Below are 25,006 nucleotides of genomic sequence, written 5' to 3' on the forward strand. Positions count from 1 at the left end.
ATGAAATAAGTTGTGTTATGGGAGATTCCAAAATGAACCAGGGCTTGAAAAACAATGTATTTGCCTGCAGTGTCTCACCCATAGACTGTATATAAAAGGTCTCACAATAAGTGCTTAATGGTGTTAATTGGATGCTGGTGGCGTGGTGAATGCAGTTCGCCGGTTTCACCCATGGACCTGGGTTTCACCCGTAGACCCGTTATAAAAGGTTTCACCACGAGCGGTTACCAGGTTTCGACATTGGGTGGCGCCCGTGAGCGCTTCGGTCGTTGTGTGAGTCAAACGAACGGAAAAAGGAAGTGAAGAAGTGAACTTTCCAGCAGGTTGTTTGTAGGCGAAGATGCAGGTGGAGAAATGACAGCTAACTGTGAGTAAACGGAGCATGGAGCGGATTTAACTCCACTTTATACATGTTCAATAGTCAGTACGTCAGTTAATTATCAAGTTTGAGTTTATTTGGCTGCTGTCTTTGGTCTGGAAACTTGAGCGGGTTCAAATTTAACGTATAGCTTTGCTGTTAGCTCAGGCTAATGCTAATCTTTATTTCTACCAAGCACGGTGGCAGTCTGTGGATGTTAGACGTTTACAGCCAGGTTTATAAACTATAATTATACTATCATACTTTGTTATTGTTTTTAATATCAAATGTCCCTGATTTGATAGCCGTGAAATTGAATATTTAAAAATATAAATACATCATAATGTCTGGCAAAGGTCAGACTCACAGGTGTAATGCAGAACAAATTAAGAGTTGTTAATACAATCCAACTATGTAGAATAAGGCATCCACATTGTAAGATTATTTCTGGAGATGTATGAATGACATACTTTTTCTACAACTCATATTTTCAGCTTTGGCAGTGTGATTTTCATACGTTTAACAAAAATGTGTTGAAGTTATCGAGGTTTCTTACTGTGCTAAATAGGCTAGCACTACTTTCCTTTATAAATCTGGTGCTCTCTCCTTTTAGCTGAGGTGCGTGTGATTCTCTATGGGAAGTCGTTTATTTTTAGCCTCTTGCTTTCAGTCAGCGGTAACTCACTTTAGACTTTGAATGAACTGTGAGAACGAGGACGATCAGCAGCTCAGGTTTGTGCTAGTTAATATGTATTTATTTATTCCTGGAAATCATACAAGTGCCTATATCAGAGTTTGTTCCTAGTTTTATATACGATCTGTAGCAGTTGCCTAAGAGAATCCATTAGAAAATGAAATATATTTCAATGAACAAGAGATGCTATGGAATTAAAAGTTTCTCCTGAACAAAAAACTGGTTGACAACATTTGGTGCCATTTTCACCAAGTGAGAAATTAATGCAATGAGTCTACGACCGGCCCGTCTATATTATTCTGTCAACCCAATTGTTTGGTTTATTTTGTGTAGTTTGAACCAATTTTTTAAAGGTATCAGTTGTCGTTGATATCTGTATTGTTAGCTAACATGTAACAGTGCAGTATGTATGTGACTAACTTATGGGTGGGGGGAGGGGGGGGGTGTTAACTTGTGTGACTGGACTTACACAAACATGATGGGCAAGTTGTTTTGGTTCGTTGAGTAATTGCTAATTTATTGGGTACATTTTCAGCACCTCTTCAATATAATGTAAAGTGCAGTGAACCCTGCATTGTTATATAATCATGATGGGGCAGAAACTGTGACACAACATGGGGCTGATAACGGGTTAGACCTGATAGACGTTAACTGATTAACCTCATCTTGGCTCTGACACATTAACATGAACTGAGACATTTCCTCTCAAATACAAACTACAGGCTTTTTCATCCGGTTTTGCTGGCTGTGAAATCCCAACAAACCGACTCCTAGGAAGAGTAAATGAAGCCAAGGCAGCTTCAGGATAAAGATAAGGAATGAACAGGATCAGACATAACAAACCTCTACCTCAGTACCTCTGGGTGGCTGTTCTTCAGACAAGGGGTATGAAATGAATATTAAATAAATAGAATTTGGGTTTTTAACCTTAACTTTTGAATCTCTAGACACACAGGGAACCTATATTGGTGTTGGACAACCATGAACAAGACCATTTTGCCTAATAGTTGACCTTGTAATAATAGATAAATACTTTGCAGCATATGTTATTTCCCTGCTTTGCTCTGTGCTTGCTAACACTATGCCGTCCTGTTGTCAGGCTGTCCGGTGGTTGTGTCCAGGCGGTGACTGACTGACTGAGTGACCGATGCCTGCGTCATGATGCTGCCGAGCTGCAGCGCTCTAGCGGTGGTGGTGACGGCCCTGCTGCTGTCCCGGGCCGGATGCTTCCTCAACCAATCAGAGGAGGAGGAGGAGGGCGTCCCGGAGGAGTGGGTGCTGCTCCACGTGGTGCAGGGACACATCGGGGCCGGGAACTACAGCTACCTGCGCCTCAACCACGACGGCCGGATCATCCTGCACATGCAAAGCCTCAAGGGGGACGCCGATCTGTACGTGTCGGACAAAACGCTGCGCCCCAGTTTCGACACATACAAGCTGCAGTCGGTGACATGCGGGCCGGACGTGGTGGTGGTGCCCGGGGACTTCACCAGGCCCGTGGGCATAGGCATCTACGGCCACCCGTCCCACAAGGAGAGCGAGTTTGAAATGCGCGTGTTTTACGATGAGACGGTTCCCCAGGAAAACCCGTTCTTAGACAAGGGCTCGTACGCGTCACAAGACGGACAGAAGCAGAAGAAATCCTCTCAGGCAGAAGAGGAGGAGGACTACCAAGAAGAGGAGTCAATCTTTTGGACAATTCTAATCGGACTTTTGAAGATTGTACTTGAGCTTTTGTTTTGAAAAAATAGTTTTCTCCTGTCTAGCTGCTCTGACGGAAGGAAACTATTCAGCTTGTTGTTCTTTTTTTCTTTATTTCTTACGCAGGTTCTTTTTCTTTACCAAACTCCATTGATAAATAATTCTAGCATTTACACAGATCCTTACGTGTGATCAAACGTACAAACTTACTGGTAAAAACTGATCCAATCAGGTTTAAAGGTTGTCATTGGTGGATCGATGCAAAATTTACTAGTGAAGCCTGACTAATCAGAAAATGTTCCTAAGTTTGGTGATTTATTAAATGAACATTAGCCTGCCGGATTTAGCTTATTTGACCTCTGTGACCTCTCATACAAAGACAATGAAGTGTATAGGGGTTTAGAACAGGCACAAGTTTTAGTTGAGGCAAAAGAAATTAGCTGCAGTTCAACCAGTACTGACGAGTCTTAACAGAAAAGCTTTGGGGTTGATCTTAATACAAAACTCACACGCTGTATGAAAAGATGAAAGAGTTATTTGTCATTTGTTTTATCATCGTCGATTCATAAAGCGACAACACTGTGAACGATCGGGGAACAAAAGTAGCTGCAGTTTGTTTTTCCCTTCTGTGCTAAAAAAGAAAATGCTTCAGCGTTCTGAGTTAAAGCCTCAAATGAGCCAAGACTTCTGACTTAAAGAAGAGTTAACATGAATGATCTGTTTCAAAGTTCCACAGTGCCATTTCGCTGACTTCCTGATCGCTCTTATAACTCTGCTGTTTTTTTGTGATAAATCGTACGGTGCCAGCAATCACAATGTCTCTCTCAGTTGATCACAATAAGAAAAGTGACAGATGTAGTGTGAAGAATGGGGGGGAAAAAATGATCTTAGAGTTGTATTTTTTTTAACTTTGCAAAACAACCCTGGTCCAAAAAAGCGGAAGGGATTTGAAAAACAATATGTTGAAGGCATTACAAATCGAAGTTGGGACAGCAAGTGGCTTTGTTTGAAACATTAAGGCCTATTGCAGAATCACAAGGAGTTTTCTGTGTTGTTTTGGTGCAATGTTTTTCTTCTGTTGTGTCTTTGCTCTGATGCATCTTGGTAGACGCTTGTAGGTTTTACTGTGAGGAAAACCACACAAGGTTCACATCTGAGCTCAACTAGCAGCATGAAGAGATACTCACATTGCTTTAGCTTCAGTTAATAGAGTGAACTTTAAAAGGATGTTAGAAACTACTTCATGGCCAGTTTTCGAAAGATTACAGCAAAACACTTCACGGTCTACATGAGGCACGTGAGAATCGTACTAAAATTGATTTCAAAATCCAAAACCCAATCCATTCAACTTTATCCTAAATCTTCCAATTTTATTTAACACCAAACTGAGAGGAATTTTTTCTCCTGCGCCTGCCTGTGAGTGACGGGATGAATTGATGAAACCGCTTGTCTTAACTCTGCGTATCAAAAACTGAGCAATACAGTCATTCTCACCCATTTTGAGCTCCCCATAAGGTTCCTACAGGATGGCTTTATTGTCCCGACATGAAGCCTTGTAAGGTGATTTCCACCAAAGTTTAGATGATTGGGAAGTCGATTTAGGTAAAAAAAGATGCTGCTGATTTTGCTGTCATTTGTTTCATCCCTACTGTATTGCTACCAACCTGTTCACATCTGTAGCAAACATTTCATTTGGTTTGGGTCACTCATACCCTGCGTTCCAATCCCCATACTTCCATACTACTTAGTATGCCAGAAAAAGATTTAGAATGTCCCAATACATGCAAGTCAATTGTAGTATGCTGAAAATATATAAATGCCCCACTAACTCCAATAGCATTTAGGAGTATTCGTCTTTATCCTTGTCATTTCTCGACATAATGAAAAAAAAATCTTCCTTTATCTGATTTTGTTTTCCTCTCCTGTGGCCCTAAAACTCTTCTGTACTTTAGTATGTAGTGTAGTAAAAAGAAAGAGTATGTGAATTGGAACGCAGGGTCACTGTTGGACGAGCTCTTGATTTAAAAACATCACTTCCTGCTTTTGGAGTTTCAGTTGTAAGCGAAAATGGAAACACTTGCGACCGCTGAGCAGAAATGTTCGACAGTGCCTTCAGAATCGGTCGTCTGCTGTTTTCCCGTTTTTTTCCACAGACGATTCAATCAGGTTTCTAAATAAAGCAGATCTTTTTGCAGACTGTTCAAACAAATCTTTTGTCTCATGGAATCTTTTTTTGTTGTTGTTGCACTTTATAAGGATCAGTGAAGTTTAGGGCAGGTGGCTAGATAGATAGATACATAATTACTTTATTCAACTTGAAAGGAAAATTGTATTGTTTTAGACGCTTAAAATAATAAATTATACTAATTTTTTTTTAAATGTCCGTAGTCCATTATGAAAATATGATAGGCCTATAATGAATTTAAGATATTTCCACTCCAGTATAACATATTAATACTTTTCTGTAATGGCAAGTTATATTACTATTTTAATTGAAGTGTTTTTATAACTTCTGTAATTGTTTTGATAATAAACAAAAGTGCAGAAAAACCATGGACCTATTATGAACATGGACCTTTTGATTATAAAATAAACAAAAACTCACAACATTGAAGTCACGCATGCGCTTTTACAAGAATACACTGTCGAGGAGTGACGCATGCGCGGTACGGACTACTGAGCACTTCCTGTAAAGATGGCGCTGAGCAGAGGAGCAGGTCTGTGGAGGACATGCTCCAGGATCTTACCACAGGGACACCCTCTCCTCTCCCTTGCTGCTGTCCGAGCTCAAAGCACCGTGAGTGGGGTAGTGCTGCCCCGGACGTCCCTGTCAAACCCCCCGTGGCCTGAGACTGTCCCGGTGGCGTCAGAAGAGGAGCAGAGGCGGCATGCGGCGGTAGTTAGCACCGTGAACCAGCTGATCCAACAGCGGGACTTCGGCCGTCTGTTCGCCGTGGTGCACTTCGCCAGTCGGCAGTGGAAGGTCACCGCCGAGGACCTGATTCTGATCGAGAACCACATAGACGCAGAGTGCGGGGAGAGGATCCGTATGGAGAAGGTGCTTTTAGCCTATAGCCTATGTTTAGACTATTTACAATTTAGTTTGACATTTTCTCAACAGGAATAACATTTTTGCATTATGTTAGACGAAAAATAAACAGTAAACATTCAAAAGCAAGGCCACATTTACCCTGGAACAAAATATTCACATATTTTACATCCTTTTCATTCCCAACAGTCTGTTGAATGTTGTGTGTGACCTCCTTTAAACATCCACACTATTTGTACAACATATCCTTCTGAACATAAACACATAATACTGTATACTTGCATACATACAGTACACCTACCTATCTTGTTTACATATTCATACATAGGCCTACACACTTTCTTTGGATTGGTTATGGTTATATAATAAAATATGATTCTTCAAATTCACCAATATTTTCTATTTAATTTGTTCGCATACATATTCATCATACATAGGCCTACACGCTGTCTTTGGATAGGTTATGGTTATATAGGATAATAAAATCTGATAATTCAAATTCACCAATATGTCCTATTTAATTGGTCCAGGTGCTTCTGGTGGGCGCGTCGGACTTCAGCCTGGTGGGGCGCCCTCTGCTGGGGAAAGATCTGGTCCGGGTCGACGCCACCGTCATCGAGAAGACGGAATCCTGGCCCAAAGTCCACATGAGGTTCTGGAAGAGACATCGGTTCCAACGCAAGAGGATCATCGTCCAACCACAGACGGTGCTGAGGATCAACAGCATTGAACTGGCTCCCAGACTCGCATAGTACAAGACTTTTCATTATAAATATGTGAAGAAATCTTTGGACTCTTTCTGCAGAATTTGAATGAGTGAGATTGGATTTTTTTTTGTTTGTTTCTGTAAATAAAGCTTCGTCCTTTGTAGATGAGTATGTTTCATTATTCTGTTTGTTTTTAAAACATCTAAAAGTCCTTGAAGTGTAGGAATCTCAGAAATGCATATTTTTAGCATTTATAAAAATGTTGGCTTTTTGTTGAAAAACGGGTCATGCATTAGAAAAGCAGAGTTATTTAGATGAAAAAACTGTTTGAAACTGAATGTGCAGTGTAAACTGGTTATGTAAACAAAAGGGTATGTGAAAGGGGCCCACCTTAGCCAGAAACATGCCAGTTTACAGAGCCTGGACTGTGTATTAACACCGGATTATTTTTCAGTGCAGACAGGTAGCAGATTGTGTAGAGAATTCACTGATTTTGACAAAGTGATTTTGACAACAAGCGTTCTCTAGAATTATCCACTCCAACTTTAAGAGATTGTTGAGACATCAACCTCTCTTTAATACTTTATTGATTCCTTGACCCCTTATTCTTACCCAGATTCACCCTGGCACTATAACACTATTAGTAGTACTAGCTAGTTAATAAACTATTAGTTGATATACAGAAATCATAAGGACAAAAATTTCCTTGATTTTACCTTTCAAACTGAAGAGTTTCTCATTTTGAGATTCTAATTTTTCTCACAAATTTTATTGTTTCTGGAAAAAAAAATCATAAAAATTGACCCGTTTTTTAAAAGTTTAGTTTCATCCCTTTTTGACCTTGATCATGGCGAAGGACCAAAAGATACACCGACCTTACCGTTAAAGTTTATTTAGCCTATTATTTTTCCTGGCATATTGTTATGGGTTATCTGGCCCAGGAATTCCATCACAAGATACCTGGAAGGCACCGAGTGCTAGCCAATCAAAGCGAAGTTATGGCCGCGCACTAACCAGTCGTAGGGAGACTTTTGCGGAATACGGGTGGGGAAGTTAAATTAAGGCTGTAATAAATAAATAAAAACACTAAAAATAACTTTAACGTTAGCATTTACATTTTCTCTTCCATTATGAGGCCTTTTTCTGAAACTATTCGGTGTTTTAATGTTTCGGGTGCTAATTTAGCGCTTTACAAAGTCCAATCAGGCATCCAATCAGAAGACGCCAGGAAGAGTACAAGCCAATCAGAGGCAGAGTAAGGGTGGTACTAGCCAATCACATGCAGAGTAAGGTGAATGCGGGTGGGAAAAAATAACGCCGCAGATATGCTACCATTTTGTGTCAGTCGCCCCCGTTTCCGGGTTTCTGAGAAGGAACCGATAAAAAACTGTGTCAACTGGGGGGAGAAGTATGGCTCTACTCGCAGGACAGGACTGCGGGTGAAGTTTTTCCGTAGCTACCAGAAGCAGTTAAAAAAAGTGACTCTTAAACGCTTACAGCAGTTAGTTAAACGCGTAATCAAGTGTTAAGGTTACGCTGACACAGAGTAAACAGCTCGATGCTAACGGGCTAGCTGCGCTGGCTCTAACCGCCGCTGACTGACGGTAACTGAAGCGCCGCGAGCAAGCGAGCTAAGAAGCTAACGGCTAACACTTTCCATTCATGTTGTTTTGGGAGGACGAGACTTTCCAAACCTCCTCCTCTACTTCTTCCTCTTCCTCGAGTCCGGGTGAGTAAGCTAACTAACTTTTCCCCCACCTAAACACCGCACTACGGCTAAACAAATCATCAAAACAACACAGCGCCTATCTTAGTTTATTAAGATTTCGCCAAGAACCTGTGAAAATAATTGCCTAATCGTCTTGAGATCAGCTCTTGCCAGGTAAATGTGTTCCTGGGAGCGGCTGCAGCTACCTGTCCGGGCCTGATAAAATCGTGTTTCTACTCGGCCCGCTGTCAATTTGTTTTGCAGTTTTTGGAAACTTCCTGAATTCCTGAATTAGCCAAAACAACAAGTAGGACTCATTTTTTTTAAATATATGCACTGACATGTGCAGAGGCGGATTTACCATAAGGAATATTTGCAATTGCCTGGAACCCCAAGCTACCAAGGGCCACATGAAATATATTTTAAACTTCTGTCCATCTGTCTATCTAGCTAGCTGCTGTTGGCAAATTCGTCTATGGTCTTCCTTCATTGCAAGGCCTTAATTACAACATATTCAAACTCAAATGTGCTCAAATTGTCCCCCCAATAGGCTATATCGATATAAAAATATAGCCAAAATACATTAAAACAACAATTGATATGCTATGCTACAAGGAAACGCTGCTTCATCTGAAATGATAATCAAAACTAAACTTGAAAAATTGTCATTAAAAAATATTGAATAACGTCATTCCATTTGTTGTTATATATTATAAATTAGAATGGTAGGACATATGTAATAAAATTTTAGCATGTTATCAAAGTTAACGCCAGACAGATTTTGCAATTGTGACACTGTCTGACAAATTAGCCCATGAGGGTGTTATCTGGTTTCTGAACGTGTATGGTGAGCTCTCAAAGCAGGTTCATTGTGTGTTGTTTATACAAGGATCCCTATAAAGCTGCATTTGAATAAGCCTGCTGTCGGAAGTTACAATTTTCCAACTTTTTGCCAATCTCCATGACAGATTTTAACAGTCGTATATTACTCGGCTCCGCAAATGCATCATGGAACTGGACAACAAGAATCTCATTATTTTGGTGCAACAGCAGCATGCAGAATTGTTTGATCATTGGATGCACCACCCGTATGCACCTTTTGTTGTTTTTGGCGTTGAAAAAGAACATGGTACACATTACACACTTAGCGCAGTCCTTCTCTAACTGTCCATGTTGAGAATTAATGAATAAACTTATATTATGGATGGAATTTAACAGTTTTAAGCTTTCAATATATTATCAAAGCCAGCTGCATTTAACAGCCGTATGCTTTATACTAAGAGATATATAGGCTTTACAATAATAGACAAATATTTGTATTCAATAGCCTACATTTGATTAATTTCCTTGTAAACAATACAATATCACCATAACAACACATCGTCAGGTGTGGTTCGATCGGCTACTTTTTGCCCTCACGTCTTTTGTTTTTGAGGGGGGGGGGGGTAGTATCAGTCGGGAGGAGTTGTCAACTGTTTAGCATGTACTATCTGCCCGATTTTTCAATGTAAATGCAGCTTTAGACGTTCATGGATGTTTCATATTCTTCCTGTGCCTAAAAATAGGAATACAGCACAAACTAACAAGTAGAGATGGGAGGATGGAAGTCCAAGAGGGTGTTTATTTTCAACACTCAAAATTGTTTATTCGTGATATGCACATCAGCAATAACAGTGAGTGGCTGTCGTCGGAAATTAAATTCTTGAAAAGACTTTCTTCAACAATGCATCATAAGAAAAAAGATGTATTAAGAGAAAAACACAAGTGAAGACAGAAATCTGATACCTAAATAAGAACAGAAATAGTGGAAAAAATATATAATTTAAAATATACAGGTAAGATATAACATACAAATATAAAGATATGAGGTTATAGCCCATTGTCTGCCTTGTGACAATAGCTAAGATCGATGCATTGAAGTTTAATGGAAAGGTTTAGTGAGATCGATAGGGTCAAAGGTCTGGACCTGTTGGTTTTTATCAGTGCATGGCTCCATTGATATATGCTGCAAAGATAGATAGATAGATAGATAGATAGATAGATAGATAGATAGATAGATAGATAGATAGATAGATAGATAGAATAATAAGACGTTCAATAATTCTTACATCTATTAATGTTCATGCAAAACATATTTGTGTCAGCAGCGGTTTTCTTTTTGTTTGGCATCAACTAATTGAATGGAAGAGTTTAGATATTCCACCAGAAATAGAATATACCGTAATGTCAGCTGCAAAAATCCACTGTTTCTATTATCCATTAATCTGTCTAGACTGAGAGATGTCATTATAATGGAACATTCCCATCAGATGTTACCGCAGTAACTGGCAAGTAGTAGTTTATATTAAATCAAACATTTCTCAATTATTACATTATATAAGTTGTGACAAGTAGGATGTTGGTCTTTGATTAAAGTTCTGTTGATGGAACCAGATTGTTTCAGATACAATGTGGGACTAAGATTGATTTAAAATTAAAACCCAGATGATGTATGTACTTTTTTTAAATGTAATTCTTAATACAGTTTTAAAATAAATACCTTGACATGTTTTGTTTTTTTTCAATTGATTGTAGTATTATAAATCTAAATTTCAAAGAGAATGGCGCTTTTCAGTGAAATGTGTTCCAGCAATTCGATAATTATTCTGATGATTAGTAGAATAATAACAGAAAGGTCGAGTCAGCAATTCTGGAGGAGAATGTTAGCAGGTAACAGGTAGCGGGTCATGAGGAGATATTCACTGATTTTGTCAAAGTGATTTTGACGACAAGCATTCTCCAGAATCACTGACTCCACCTTTTTATTGGATTAAAAATAATGTTATTAAACTAGTCTATTGGGGGTCATGGCTTCAGTCTAGTGCCCTCAGCAGATCTTGAAACTTGAAACACACACTCACACTTTAGTCTTTCCGTCTCTGCCGGCGTGACTTTCCGTTTTAAAAGACGTCACTGACTTACTGACTGGCGAAGTCGCTGGGTGAGATTCCTTTGGTTTATCCTCAGTGAGAACCTACCCCGACCGACACTCACCCAACAGCAGCAGCAGCAGCAGCAGCAGCAGCAGTGTAGTGTAGCAGGGTGAGGAGTCACAACGGGCCCATACAGCTAACTGGTTTGGGGAGATCCAGTGACTTCAGTCATTGTGTGAACAGCTGACACATTTCAGAACAGTTTCAGTTGTAAGTCTGTCTATCAATGGTTAATTTAAATGTGGACAGGGATACATTTCTTTCAGTTTTGTTTTTAATTTTTTTAGCTCTGAGTTAATACGAACGCAGCAACAGGTTGTCTTTACCTCGAGTCTAAACAGAGGAACAGACAACTTCCTCTGTTAGGAATGGGCACAAGTAGTGAAACCCAAGATCGAGAGATCGCATTTATTCCTCGATTACTCGTTATTATAAAAAATATATATTTAGAACACAACTGTCTGCATTTATAATTCAGTCAACATTTATTTGGTTATGGGCAGTTGAGTGACATTGCCTACTCCCCGCATACACATACAAAAAAAAGAAAAAAAAAACTTGAGTGTACTTATCAACCATTCAAGTTCATTTGGAACAAGGACTACTTGTGGAATTGATGCTCACGCCCATCCATAACGGATAGATATTTATTTTCGCATCAACATACTGCTAACCGGGAGTCTATCTGTTAGTTTGAACTCTGGACTACCTCACAGACAGACCTCAGTTTGTGAGATCCAGGGACTGTGTGTCTGAGGTCCAGACCTGCAGTGTGGGGGCCCCCCAGGGGACCGTCCTCGCACCATTCCTCTTCACCCTCTACACTGTAGACTTCAGACACAACACCGACGGCTGTGTCCTGCAGAAGTTCTCTGACGACTCTGCCATCGTCGGACTCATCACTGAGGACGACGACGCAGAGTACAGAGGACTAACGCAGGACTTTGTGGACTGGTGTCAGCGGAACCACCTCCTCATTAACGCGGGGAAAACCAAGGAGATGGTGGTGGATTTCCGCAGACGCCACTCTGCTGCCCCCGCCCCAGTGAACATCCAGGGACGGGACATTGAGAGAGTGGACTCTTACAAGTACCTGGGTGTTCATCTGAACCACAAACTGGATTGGACTCATAACACGGACGCTCTCTTCAGGAAGGGCCAAAGCCGGCTCTACCTCCTGAGGAGACTCAGGTCTTTTGGAGTACGGGGGCCTCTCCTGAAGACCTTCTACGACTCTGTAGTGGCATCAGCCATCTTGTACGGAGTAGCCTGCTGGAGCAGCAGCATCACAGAGAGGGACAGGAAGAAGCTGGACAAGGTCATCAGGAAGTCCAGCTCTGTCCTGGGCTGCCCCCTGGACACAGTGCAGCAGGTGGGGGACAGGAGGGTCCTGGACAAACTAACATCCATGCTGGACCACGACTGTCACCCCCTGCAGGACACTCTGTCTGCTCTGGAGAGCAGCTTCAGTGACAGACTGATTCACCCTCGCTGTGTGAAGGAGAGATTCCGCAGGTCTTTCCTTCCTGCTGCGGTCAGACTGTACAACGAGAACTGCTGACCCTGTACATGTCATTCACCTGTATATACTGAAATCATGTGCAATACTGTAACTTAAGAACGTGCAATAATGGTGCTACATGTGTCACTGTCACTTTATTACTTATTCTGCCCATATCCTGCTAACTCACATAGTTATAGTTTATATTTATACAAAGTCTAAAGCTAAAACATAAGCTTATACAAAGTCTAAAGCTAAATAAGCATTTACAGCTATTGCTGTGCCCTCTGTGTGCTCTTTACTCCTGTGTGCTCTTTACTCCTGTGTGCTCTTATTCCTGCTCTAATGTGTGATGCAACACCGAAATTTCCCCACTGTGGGACGAATAAAGGATATCTTATCTTATCTTATCTTAAGAACATTAGATTTAAAAGACCTCTTCTCTCTCCTGGCCCTCCTAACCCTAACCTTTCCCGGACGGAGCTGCTTTAAACAACTGCTTCCTCCTACCAAGAATGTCTTCCTTTTCGAGAGCCAATAGGAACAGTCAATAGTTCCACACTGACAGAGATGAATGACAAACCTGTTGGCATCTTGTTTTCTTGTTTTTTTTACGCAGCTTAAAAATCTGTGTGAAGTCGTGTTTTTACATGTTCAGGGTTTGTTCTACAAATAGGTGGAGGGAGTCTTCTTTTTGCCCTAAGCCTCCATGAGATTGAACCCTGATGGACATGCTGCATATGAGTAATGATGTTACAACACACGCCACCACATATCTTTGTTTTAGTTTAGAATGTCTCTCATCGTTAGGAGGATTGGCTTAACTCGTGGTTATTGTAAAGTGAATTTTTTTTCAACTCTCCCCTGAGTCATGTTTCATATTAGTCCTGTCACAAATCACATGACTGGAGAGAGAGGAAGGCTTTGAAAGTTTACAATGACGTTACACACCAGGTCAATATTTGATCCACCTCTCTTACTGGCAGAAGTTTCAGAACTATAAAAACACACACAAACAGACTGAGGAACAGTTTTTACTCTCATGCTGTAGGCTCCATCACACCTATGTAGTTTGGACATGTCATATTTACATGTCTCTGCCCTCCCCTGTGTTGACATGTCTTCCACGGCTCAGTTGGAAAGTTTTCCATCCGAATGTAGTGACAGTTTTTGCAGAATTTTTACAGAAAATTTGTGAAGGAAAATTGTGATTTTTATGATCATTTTCATCCAATACTGTATCGCGTTGGGGAAATCATACAACACATCTTTTGAAAGCTGAGATTCCTGTGATTCAATTGATGCAAACCATTTCAAAAAACAGCAGACACTATTTCATCCTATCCCAGAAAGATGCATTTTATGTTGGCAGCTAGCTACAGTTAGAAATGTTTTCAGTAATTAAATCATTATAATTTTCAGCTTGATTTAATGAAAATCCATTATCTGTGTTTATTTTGCAGGAGTGTGTGTGTGTAGTCCCAGCTGAGACGGTGCAGTCGGCGGTCCCCCTCCCCACACAGAGAGGTGCCATCAGAGGGACAGGATGCCTGGTCCTCCCCCTCCCCCTCCTCCCCCAGGACCCCCGCCGCCCCCCACCTTCAGTCAGGTCAGTGACTGGCCGCAGACAAACTTTTTTTTATTATCTATTTTATTTTATTATTTTTTTTAAGATTATTTTGTCATTTTCGAGCTTTATGAGACTGTACAGAGTTAAAATGGGGAGACAGAGAGAGAGATGGGGGATGACCTGCAGTAAAGGTCCACGGGTCGGATTTGAACCCGCGACCACTGCAACGAAGGCTGGAGCAGACATGGCACGTGCTCTATCCACTATGCCACCGGAGCGCCCGACCGCAGACAAACTTAAAGATAGTACAGTACTCGGGGCGATCTGGTGGCGTAGTGGATAGAGCACTTACCATATTGGCTCAGGCCTCGCTGCAGTGGTCACGGGTTCAAATCCGACCCATGGGCGATTATTGCGTGTCGTCTCCCCATTTCAACTCTGTACTGTCATATAAAACTTGAAAATGGACAAAAAACATCTTAAAAAAAAAGATAGTACAGTACAGATTAGCAGAATGTGCCTACAACACAGTTCCATTCTCATATTAGTTGAGACATTTGCCATAAATTGGGACTAAAAGTTGGAAATCCCATGGCCCTATCCCTTACAATCATTAACATTAATTTATCCAGAACAATTTATTGTGAATATACTCAGACTTTAACTTTTATTACCTGCACCTGTTTAATACACACAAACACCCAGCACTAAATCCTGAATTCATGACGCTTTAAGGGTGCTTTCATACTTGATAGTCTGCTTATAGTTTGCTTACTTGGTTCTCACTAGATTCAAGAACAAAGAATAAATAAACCCTTAACCTGGCACGATGACAGCCGTCCTGTAAACCAGCCACTACTGAGTCATGTGAATGATTGTTTACAAGCTTTGGTGGTTCCCTTGTTAAGTGTTCAGTTTGAACCCAAACAAACCAACGTCCACAAACTATTCCACTCTGGTTCAGACCAGAGGGACTCGGAAGGTGTGATGATGAATTTACATTACATGTCATTTAGCAGACGCTTTATTCTAATGGACTTACAACTGGAGCACACATTCATACACCGATAGCAGCAGCTACCAGCTAACTATCAGGAGACATTTTAGGGTTCAGTGTCTTGCTCAGGGACACTTGGGCATGTGGCGGGGAGACTGGGTATTGAACCACTATGGTTGCGGGCTCACCACCCTATCCACTTCGCCACAGCCCCCCAATTTAATCTTTAACTCTCTCCGCAGGCGAACACGACGCCCCCCAAGCTGAGCTCCGGAGAGGCCAAAGGCAGAGGAGCGCTGCTGTCGGACATCTCCAAAGGAGCCAGGCTGAAGAAGGTCGGAGTAGTCAATGACCGGAGCAGCCCCATTATAGAGAGTGAGTTTATGACATATGCACTCACTCACTCACTCACTCACTCACTCACTCACTCACTCACTCACTCACTCACTCACTCACTCACTCATACACACTTATATCTCACCTATTGACATAATGCATTCCCTAGCCCTTTACCCTAACCTTAACCATCAGAACTAAATGTCTGACCCCAACCCGTACACTAACCCTAACATAAACCTAATTCATACCTGAACCTTAAACAAAGCCTTAACCCTCAAACAGCATTTTAAAGAAGTGAGCACCAGGCAAAATGTCCTCACTTTACAAAAAAAAATTTCACTCCGATGTTCAAAAGCCAAAACTGGTCCTCACAAAGATGCCAGTACAAGTACACAAACGCACACACACACACACACACACACACACTCCTCGTAAGTACAGTCAAATGGAATATTTGCATGAAAAGGAGGAACTAACACCACACACACCACATGTCCGACTTGATAAAGGTTAAACTGGAAATTGTTCTTCTCTTTCTCTCCACATCCATCTTCCATGATGTTGAACAACTTGTATTATTTTAAATATTTGAATATTCAAATGTGTTTCTAGTTCCACTCTCATATTTGTGTGTGTCGTAATTTCTATTTATTTTTTCCCCAGAATCGGGTGGCGGTGGAAGCAGCAGCAGCAGTGGTGGAGGAGGAGGAGGAGGAGGGCCAATAGGAATGGGAGGCCTCTTTGCAGGCGGTGTGCCAAAGTTACGCCCAGTTGGAGGTATAAACTGTTACTTGGATTTATCATATAATTTCTCTCTTTTTTATGATATTTTGCATCACATTTTGTCTTTTTATGGCGGCAATTTTTTTTTCCTTTATTCACATAAATAAAGTCCAACTGTGATCGAAGTGCGCTTATGTAATATATTTTTTATATGTAACATAACTGACCACAATTAAGTTTATTTCTTAAACATTTTTCTGATGTCCTTACCTCCCCCCTCTGCCCTCCTCCCAGACGGGGCGGCGGGCGGTTCAGTGGGCAGGTCGGCCTTGCGTCCTCCAGGCTCTCGCTCCGCGGCCCCTCGGCCCCCGACCGGTCGCTCCACGTCCCCCTCCCCTCCCACCAGACCTTCTCCTCAGGACCACCAGCGCTCCCACCGGCCCTCTCTGCCCGACATCTCCAGACCACCCAGCAGCAGCAGCAGCAGCGGCGGCTCCTCTACAGGCGGCATGAAGCACAGCACCTCCGCCCCCGCGCCGCCCCCGCCCTTTAACAGAGGAGGAGGTGGTGGTGGTGGCCGCAGCAACGCTCCACCAACACCCAATCAGAAAGCACACGCTCCGACCTCCTCGTCCGCTCACAGCAGAGAGAAGCCGTTACCCCCGACGCCCGGCAGAGGCCACGCCCCTCCCAGCAACAAGCCGCCATCTTCTTCTTCTTCTTCCTCTAACAGTCGACCCCCAACAGGAGGCTCCTCGGCCCCTCCCCCTCCCCCGCCCTACAGACCGGCCTCTAACGGGCCGTCCCAGACAGACGGGGGCGGCGGTGGTGGCGGTGGTGGGGCTCCACAGCTTCCACAGAGGCACAACTCCCTGCACAAAAAACACACATCGGGAAACAGCAACAGCCAAGGACGCAGCCACGCTCCTCCACCTCCTCCCTCCCCCTCTCCATCGGCCCAGCCGAGCGGGGGCAGACCCCCCCCTCCCGCCAGAGAGCCGCCCGGACGCAGATCAGGTACAAACATAGCAATTTAAATCATGGTATAATTTGAAATGTATTAATCATGGTATTTCAATTATCCTGAAATGTCAATATAAATGCTTCTGAAGGGGTCAATCACTTGGAAGCTACCACTGTACTCTTGCTCAACACTCACTTGCATTATTGGTTTGACAGACAGTTTGAATGGCACTGGATTTATTTTTATGGATGATCCTCAATCTTCTCCATGTTTTGGGCACAAGCAGTCTGATGGAGATGCAGCCTGCACGCATTGTGTGGTTGCGTCATCGCTACTTTAGAGCTTTTGTGTATTTTTCCTCATTCTTGAGATCCCACTGCTCAAACACATTGACTGAAATATGAGCTATTGATTTACCTCCAGCGAGCGAGATACACCCAATGATAAGAGACCCGACCCAGTATCAAATGATGATGTCATTTTGTTGATTTGGATATATATATTTTTTTAAAGGCCTAAAATTCCCCCAAAAATACTTTTAAAATGCATTTTTTTTTAAACATCAAGGCTAATGACTGATTGTGTGAGGACTCCTTATGATTTAGTATCTTGAACAATCCCAATGACAGACATCTAACATCTACTTTCTCAGTTAGAGGAATGTTCATTCAGAGGCCAAAGCAGGTTTTGACTCGTTATCTCAATCTCGCTTTATCTCTCTTTCTCTCTCTCTCCCTCCTTCCCTGTATCTCTCTCTCCTTCTCTCTCTCTCTCCCTTCCTGAGTGTCTCTCTCTCCCTCTCCCTCCCTGTATCTCTCTCTCCCTGTATCTCTCTCTCTCTCTCTCTCTCTCGCTCTCTCTAAAGTGCAATGCAGCGTTAAAGCAATAAACTGCAGTAAACATTTCCTCCTCCACGTGATCCCACCGTCTCTAGGTCGCTTCTGAATGTAGAGCAGAGGGCAGGGACATCATGGTTTTGTTTGGCTCTATGTAACCTACAAATCCTCTCTCTCTCTCTGTCTCTCTGTCTCTCTCTCTCTCTCTCTCTCTCCCTCTTTCTTTCTCTCATCACCGCATGTCTTCACTAACACTTAAAGGTGGAATCGGCAATGCTTGTTGTCAAAATCAGTGAATATCTCCTCACAATCCACTACTTGTCCGTACTGTGTGTGCGCTGAAAAAAAATCTGGTGTTAATACACAGCCTAGAGTCTGTAAACTGGTATGTGAACAAAGGGGCGGACCATAGCTAGCAACATACCCGTTTACAGAGCCCAGGCTGTGTATTACCACTGATTTTTGTTTTTCAGCGCACACAGACAGGTAGCAGATGGTGAGGAGATATTCACTGATTTTGACAAAGTGACTTTGACAACAAGCAAGCGGAATTGCTGACTTCACCTTAAACACCCTTAACTTCATAATTCCTGTGATATCTGCAGCTGCTTCAGTGTTTTGGGAGATCACGGAGCAGATATGTTCTGTGATAGTGTGCAGGTTCAGACTTGATTGGGTAGAAGAATCCAGTAGCCAATATATGTGTGTGTGTGTGTGTTGATATAGAGGCAAAAAAGACGTTAGGATTTAAGAATTTGGCAAATAAATAAACAATTTATGGAAAAAAAATATTAAATTATAATAATAATAATACATTTTATGTATATAACATTTTTTTTAATGTAAAATATAAGGGTGTGTGTGTGTGTGTGTGTGTGTGTGTGTGTGTGTGTGTGTGTGTGTGTGTGTGTGTGTGTGTGTGTGTGTGTGTGTGTGTGTGTGTGTGTGTGTGTGTGTGTGTGTGTGTGTGTGTGTGTGTGTGTGTGTGTGTGTGTGTGTGTGTGTGTGTGTGTGTGTGTGTGTGTGTGTGTGTGTGTGTGTGTGTGTGTGTGTGTGTGTGTGTGTGTGTGTGTGTGTTGCTTTAACCTCACTGGCAAACATATTCACAATTTGAATTGGGACTTGAACACCAAACAGGAAGACACTTGTTAAGCGTAGTTGTGATTGGACGGAGGAGCGTTTCGCCACGAGGCTTCCTGGTTCCTCTGCATTCCAGAACCCTGTGGAATATTCCAACATTCCATTTCACTTTCACTCACACTGCTTTTTCCTACATGTTTCAAGATTTCTTCTAATTCCTTTTGTTTTTTTGCTATAATAAGATTTCTGGCATCAGAAATATCTGAACAAAATGACTTGATAAAATCATCTTCTTTATGTGATTTATTGAACATATGAAAGTAAATGCACCAAGAAACAAAATGATCCCAGAAATCTGAAGGCACATCAAAGGTGCTTGGTGGGGTGACACCAGTTTGTAGACGCTGCCGTACCGAGAAATAGAGTTTTCTGGAGCTCATAGGCTTAAAATCCTTGTGTCAACTCATTTGGCGATGGCTTGCCTATAACCAATATTTATTAATATGAAAAAGTAACGCACTGTTGATTTAATGTAGAGAATAATAACTTGATACATGTCATCCTTATAATTGGTGTGTGTGTGTGTGTGTGTGTGTGTCTCTTTCTGTGTGTGTGTGTGTGTGTGTGTGTGTGTGTGATGGTCCCAGCTCCCCAGGTGCCCCCCGCCGTGTCTCGTAACGGGGGTCGTGATGCGCCCCCTCCCCCGCCCCCGTACCGCGGCCACAGCTCTCTGGTGTCGGAGCCTCACAGCCGAGTGAGCAAACCTCCTCCGCCTCCCTCCTCCATCTCCTCCTCTTCATCCCTCTCTTCTCTGTCCTCGTCCCGGACCCCCGCCGGCCCCCCGCCGCCGCCCCCGCCCATCCGCAACGGACACAACTCCATCTCCTCATCCAAGTCCATCATAGGTGAGTCCTGCATCATCATACTGTCCCCCATTTCACCAAATATATCTGTATTAATGGAATACTTCACCCATACGGAACCGGCGTTCTATCATTATAAAATCACTGTTGTAATATAATGAATTAGGTTTTTCTTCCCTTGGCCCAGCTTTCCTGTTAATCCTCACCCTACAGTTTACCATTTGTGATGTCACACATGGGGAAATTTAGGGTTAGGCAGGGAGACCATAAAACACTCTTTCTGCCTTTTCTGAGGCAAGGATGAACCGATTTCTGAAAATGTTGAACATTTATACTACATAGGATCTCAGAGTTCAATACACCTTCATTTTTCCGCCAGTGAAATAGGTATTTAAGTAAAAATGTTTTTTAGAACAGTCCGAAACCTCTGGATGTCAGTACATTTTCTTTTAACAAAAATGTGGTCAAAATCGAAAATCAGCAGAAGCCGGAAGCTGAACTAGTTTGGGTCAAGCTTAAAATAATCAGAAATCCTACATATCCCATGATGCAACTCTGTAGTTTATCTCATTATTTCCTTTCACTTCTTTCAAACCCCCACACCAACAGGGTTTCTGTTAAATACCTTTTACAAACGTTTTAACGCTGTGTTGTAAAATCAATGAAATGGACCTTTTAACATTCACTCATATCTTAGTTTAGTTTATTTATTTCGACCAAAACATATTCACAACGTCACTTACACAAGTTAAAAAAATAAAATAATAAAAAAACACAAAATAACACAAAGTTGTCATCGTAATTTATATATTAATTTCTTATAAATAGTATTGATCGAAAAGGTGTAGGCTGAAGCCTTAGCTTATTGCGCCTACCCTTTTTACATTATGTTTATTTATTCATTTTTCGTTGGTCCCTCAGGATCTTATTTAATTATTATATGTATATATATATATATTTGTTTTTTAATAATTTGTTTGATAGTTATTGTAAATATTATTGCTATAATTAATTCCTGTATATGTTAAACATATTACATGTAAAGTTATGACACAAGACAAAAATACTATATACTTGATACTATATACAGTACTACATACTCCCATGCAGCCAGACTTCTTCACAGCCTTCAGCACTTGAACTAAAATCTTTCAGAAACAGATTTCTATTGCAAAAAAAAAAAAAACATTTGAATTGGATCTGCTTCTATATAATATGATGGTTTGGACTCGCTTCTGTTTTAAACATCAAAGGACATTTATCTTTTTGTAAATCTAGAAGTTTTTCTGCTGTTTTTGAACTTGTATTCGTCTGTATAGAATGATTCTCCACAGTCGCCCTCAGCTGTGTGTGTGAATCCTCGGCCACAGAAGTCGTTAACATGGTTTTGTGTCTGATCTCGGTGTGATGAATGACCTACGATAGTCAAATATCTCGGTGTGGTCATGCAAACGAGCCTTTTCTGTTCCCTGTTCTATCAGGAGGCTAGGGACACACGTTCCTCGATTACTGTTGAGGTCTGTGTACATGTCCAGGCTAAAAAATACTCTTTTAGAATAATAGGACGAGATATATGTTGTTTTATACAGTTGCAGTTGTGAGGAAATTGTGAGATGGGAGGCAGACATTTTATTTAATTTTTTTTTATTGCAAGATATTGATTTTCTTTCTTTATTGCAACATATTGGTTTACAAAGTTTTCGATCAGACAAGAATACAGAAAAAATAGGAATTAATAAACTTGTATTTCATCAAAGGACACATATCGATAAAAATCATGAATACATAGTGCTGTAAATAATGGAGGTGACAAAGACATCAGATCTGTGTTGACCCATGAAAAGACTCTGAAACACACAGAGTGCATTTTTCCCAAAAAAAAATCTTCATCTCACTACACATTCGAGACCGTTTGCTTGCTTGGTTGCACCCTCTTCTACAACAGTTTAATGCCAGCTGACTGGAGCATTAGCGCCACCTACTGCTCACCTCATTGAACCAACACCTATTTATTTTTATTTTTTTTAACCTTTATTTATACAGGTATATCCCATTGAGTCCGAAGACTCTTTTGCAAGGGAGACCTGTTCCCATTTACACGTTACCATTCACACACCGATAGCAGGCTAACTATCGACATTCATACTCATGTTAGGGCTGTGGATGAAAATACGCATATATTCTCATTTTCTTCTGCAGATTTTCAGAAAATTATACATTTAACATATTTAATTACAGTTGTATAAATAGTATAAATGTTTAAGTAAGAACTCTGAACATTATGAGCTTGAAAAGTTAGCGTTTATTGCAAATTGTTGTATTTGGACTAGATAATTGTTTGTTATTATACTATATTTAAACATAGAGACAAGGATTTGGATTGGATTATTGCCTGATAGACGGCTAACTTGATGTTTTTGCACATTTTTAAAAGTCTACCTTTTTTTTTTTTTTCTTCAGATGATTTTGAATCCAAGTTCAACTTCCACCCGATTGAAGACTTCCCGCCTCCAGAGGAGTTCAGGCATTTTAACAGGGTCTATCCCAGCAAGAGCAACAAGAGTACGTTTCACTACATTCATCTCAGGCTTAATAGAAAATGGTTTGGGGATTATTTTGGTTTATTTGCCCAGCATAAAAAAAAAAATGTAAATGTAAAATGATGAAAGTCAGTTGTTTAATTCTGGCATTGATTTAAACTTATCCATTATTTATTTGTTCCAAGATTTTAGTTTTTGTTGTGATTATGATTCCATTTGGAAACTGATATTAGTTTATTGGTTATTATCTTTAGGTTTTTTATTTATTTCACGACTTTGGTCCCATTTACTGCTTTGTTGTAGATGTATCATAGTTCATACAGTGTCTGTGCGTTTCCATGCACATGTGTAATAGATAGATAGATAGATAGATAGATAACGTCACCATTATAATAATCCTTTTATTTTAATGTTTGTTAATTATTTCCATCCTGTCGACTGGTTTAGAGAGTTTATGGCCCGTTTCTTAATGTTAATCATTCCCTCCATTGTGTGTGTTTATAAAGTAAAATAAATGCCCTGTAGTGACCCTCTCTCTCTCTCCTTCTCTTCTTTCTTTCTTTCTTTCTTTCTTTCTTTCTTTCTTTCTTTCTTTCTTTCTTTCTTTCTTTCTTTCTTTCTTTCTTTCTTTCTTTCTTTCTTTCTTTCTTTCTTTCTTTCTTTCTCTCTTTCTCTCCCCCCTCAGCGATGATCCGAGGTGCTCCTCCTGCTCCGCCCGTCGGCAGGTGAACAGTAACCAGGATACGAACTCTCTGTCAGCAGACTCACTCCATGGACGGGAGGTGGTGGTGGGGAGAGAATGGGGAGGGAGGGGTGGGGGGCACTAACACACAGCACAACACACACTACAGCAGCACACACTAACACTGAACCACCACCAGCTGGAATGATGCAAAGGAAACACTACGACACCACGCAGGTTTGACTCGACTCGCCGGTCAATTCCTGCTTCTTCTTTTTTTTTTGCACGAAAACCACTTGGGACGCGAGAAACGGACCGAAACCTTTTCCAACTGTGACCAACCTCGACTTCTCCTGTGATCAGGGGCGTCAACATATCAGGACCAACTCCAGACACTTCCAAAATAGGTGCATTCCACCATCTTCTTTTTTTAATGCATATTCATTATGATGATAATTATAATAATAATAATAATAATGTTGATTTTTCATAATTCTGTAAAAGAATAACATTTTGTTTTTGTTTATGATTTCATTATTTTTTGGGTGTCAGGATTCATTTGGAAACTGTCTGTTGAATTTTATGTTGTGTTCAACAGATGAATTCCCACCAAACTGATAATGCCGTGAGTGTGTGTGTGTGTGTGAGTGAGTGAGTGAGAGCGTGTGCGTGTGTGTGTGTGTGTGTGTGTGTGGAAAGGAGGGGCTTATTGACGGTTATGTTTTTTGTGTTGAAATAGCCATTCCAGCAGTGCCAGGCCAGGTGAAGGGTGCGTTTGATTCACATCTCTGTGTCAGTGTGCCAAAAGCGGGTGGAGTCAAATGAATTGAGCAGAGTAGAGGACAGTTTACGAACATGTTCTTCATATCATTTTTTTTTTAAGTACTGGAATGCTCGCCAAGTTGTGACAGTAGCCTCGTCTGCTCGTTTATTTTTAAATGTAGAGAGGGACTATTTCCTCCTTTTTCTTCTGTTATTTGTACCATCTACGTTCCTATATCTTGGGGCGTGTTTATATTCCCATATTCAGGCGATGTTGCACGGCAGCTCACCTGCTAAACCGAGACACTGTGCATGGTTCTTTATTTATGCACTTAAGAGCCTGGGACCAGGACTTAACCTCACGTCAAATGTGACACAAATCTAGAAAAAGCTACGAGCGGTTCCCTGATTTATATTTTGTATATTTTCTTCAATGTTCTAAAGCCAACATCTTTTTTTTTCCAAAACACTAAATTATTTTTGTTCTACTGGACCCGAGTACAGATGATTTACCCGCAGGCTGTTTGGAGGCGTTTTATTTTTTACATAAGGGATCATTTATCAACTTTCTGTCCGGGCAAGACAGTCTAAAAAAAAAAAGCTCAGCTCTGGTCAGAATCAATCACGTAACTCTCGCTGTAAGTTGGTCCACTTTTCTTTTCTTTTTTTAAATGAAAATTAAAGAAGGACTGTACGGCCCGAGGGGAAGACGATATATTGAATCATCGCTATGCAAGGAGCCGTTTGTGCAGATTGTTGCAGTTGCAGTGAACCAAAAAAAGGAACACTTAAGTGCCAGAGAAATGTTTCGTTGAGAAGATGGAAGGTCTTTACTTTGTTTAAAAACACTAATCACGTTCAAATTTAAGATGAAAGAAATAAGCTCGTCTCTTTATGCTCAGTGAAGCAGCAGCAGCACCACCTGCTGGCCTTTGCCTTACACACATCTGTTCATCGGTA

General features: G+C 41.2%; 3 protein-coding genes across 4 annotated transcripts; all 3 read left to right on the forward strand.

The window, feature by feature from the left end:
* The first annotated feature begins 294 nt into the window (after nt 1–294).
* Nucleotides 295–4,956, forward strand: cUnh6orf120 (chromosome Un C6orf120 homolog). 2 transcript variants are annotated; one of them, XM_080029391.1, is made up of 2 exons: nt 295–367; nt 2,152–4,956. In XM_080029391.1, exon 2 carries the CDS (start codon nt 2,211–2,213, stop codon nt 2,793–2,795), a length of 585 nt encoding a protein of 194 aa, XP_079885517.1. In that variant the 5' UTR covers nt 295–367; nt 2,152–2,210; the 3' UTR covers nt 2,796–4,956. The 2 variants fall into 2 exon arrangements, with proteins under 2 accessions (XP_079885517.1, XP_079885518.1); XM_080029392.1 differs by lacking the exon at nt 295–367 and adding an exon at nt 1,824–1,937.
* Nucleotides 4,957–5,448: 492 nt separating this feature from the next.
* Nucleotides 5,449–6,672, forward strand: mrpl21 (mitochondrial ribosomal protein L21; the record flags this gene model as incomplete). The annotated part of the gene is made up of 2 exons (XM_080029987.1): nt 5,449–5,811; nt 6,333–6,672. The coding sequence occupies 2 exons, from the start codon at nt 5,449–5,451 to the stop codon at nt 6,552–6,554; spliced, it is 585 nt and encodes a 194-aa protein (XP_079886113.1). The 3' UTR covers nt 6,555–6,672.
* A 1,200-nt stretch (nt 6,673–7,872) lies between these two features.
* wipf2a (WAS/WASL interacting protein family, member 2a) lies at nt 7,873–23,413 on the forward strand. Its single transcript, XM_080028952.1, has 8 exons — nt 7,873–8,238; nt 14,154–14,299; nt 15,500–15,632; nt 16,260–16,373; nt 16,614–17,336; nt 19,847–20,104; nt 22,523–22,624; nt 23,288–23,413. Exons 2-8 carry the CDS (start codon nt 14,237–14,239, stop codon nt 23,329–23,331), a joined length of 1,437 nt encoding a protein of 478 aa, XP_079885078.1. The 5' UTR covers nt 7,873–8,238; nt 14,154–14,236; the 3' UTR covers nt 23,332–23,413.
* Nucleotides 23,414–25,006: the final 1,593 nt, after the last annotated feature.

This window comes from Ammodytes marinus, assembly GCF_949987685.1.
Source record: "Ammodytes marinus genome assembly, chromosome: 6".
NCBI lineage: Eukaryota > Metazoa > Chordata > Actinopteri > Uranoscopiformes > Ammodytidae > Ammodytes > Ammodytes marinus.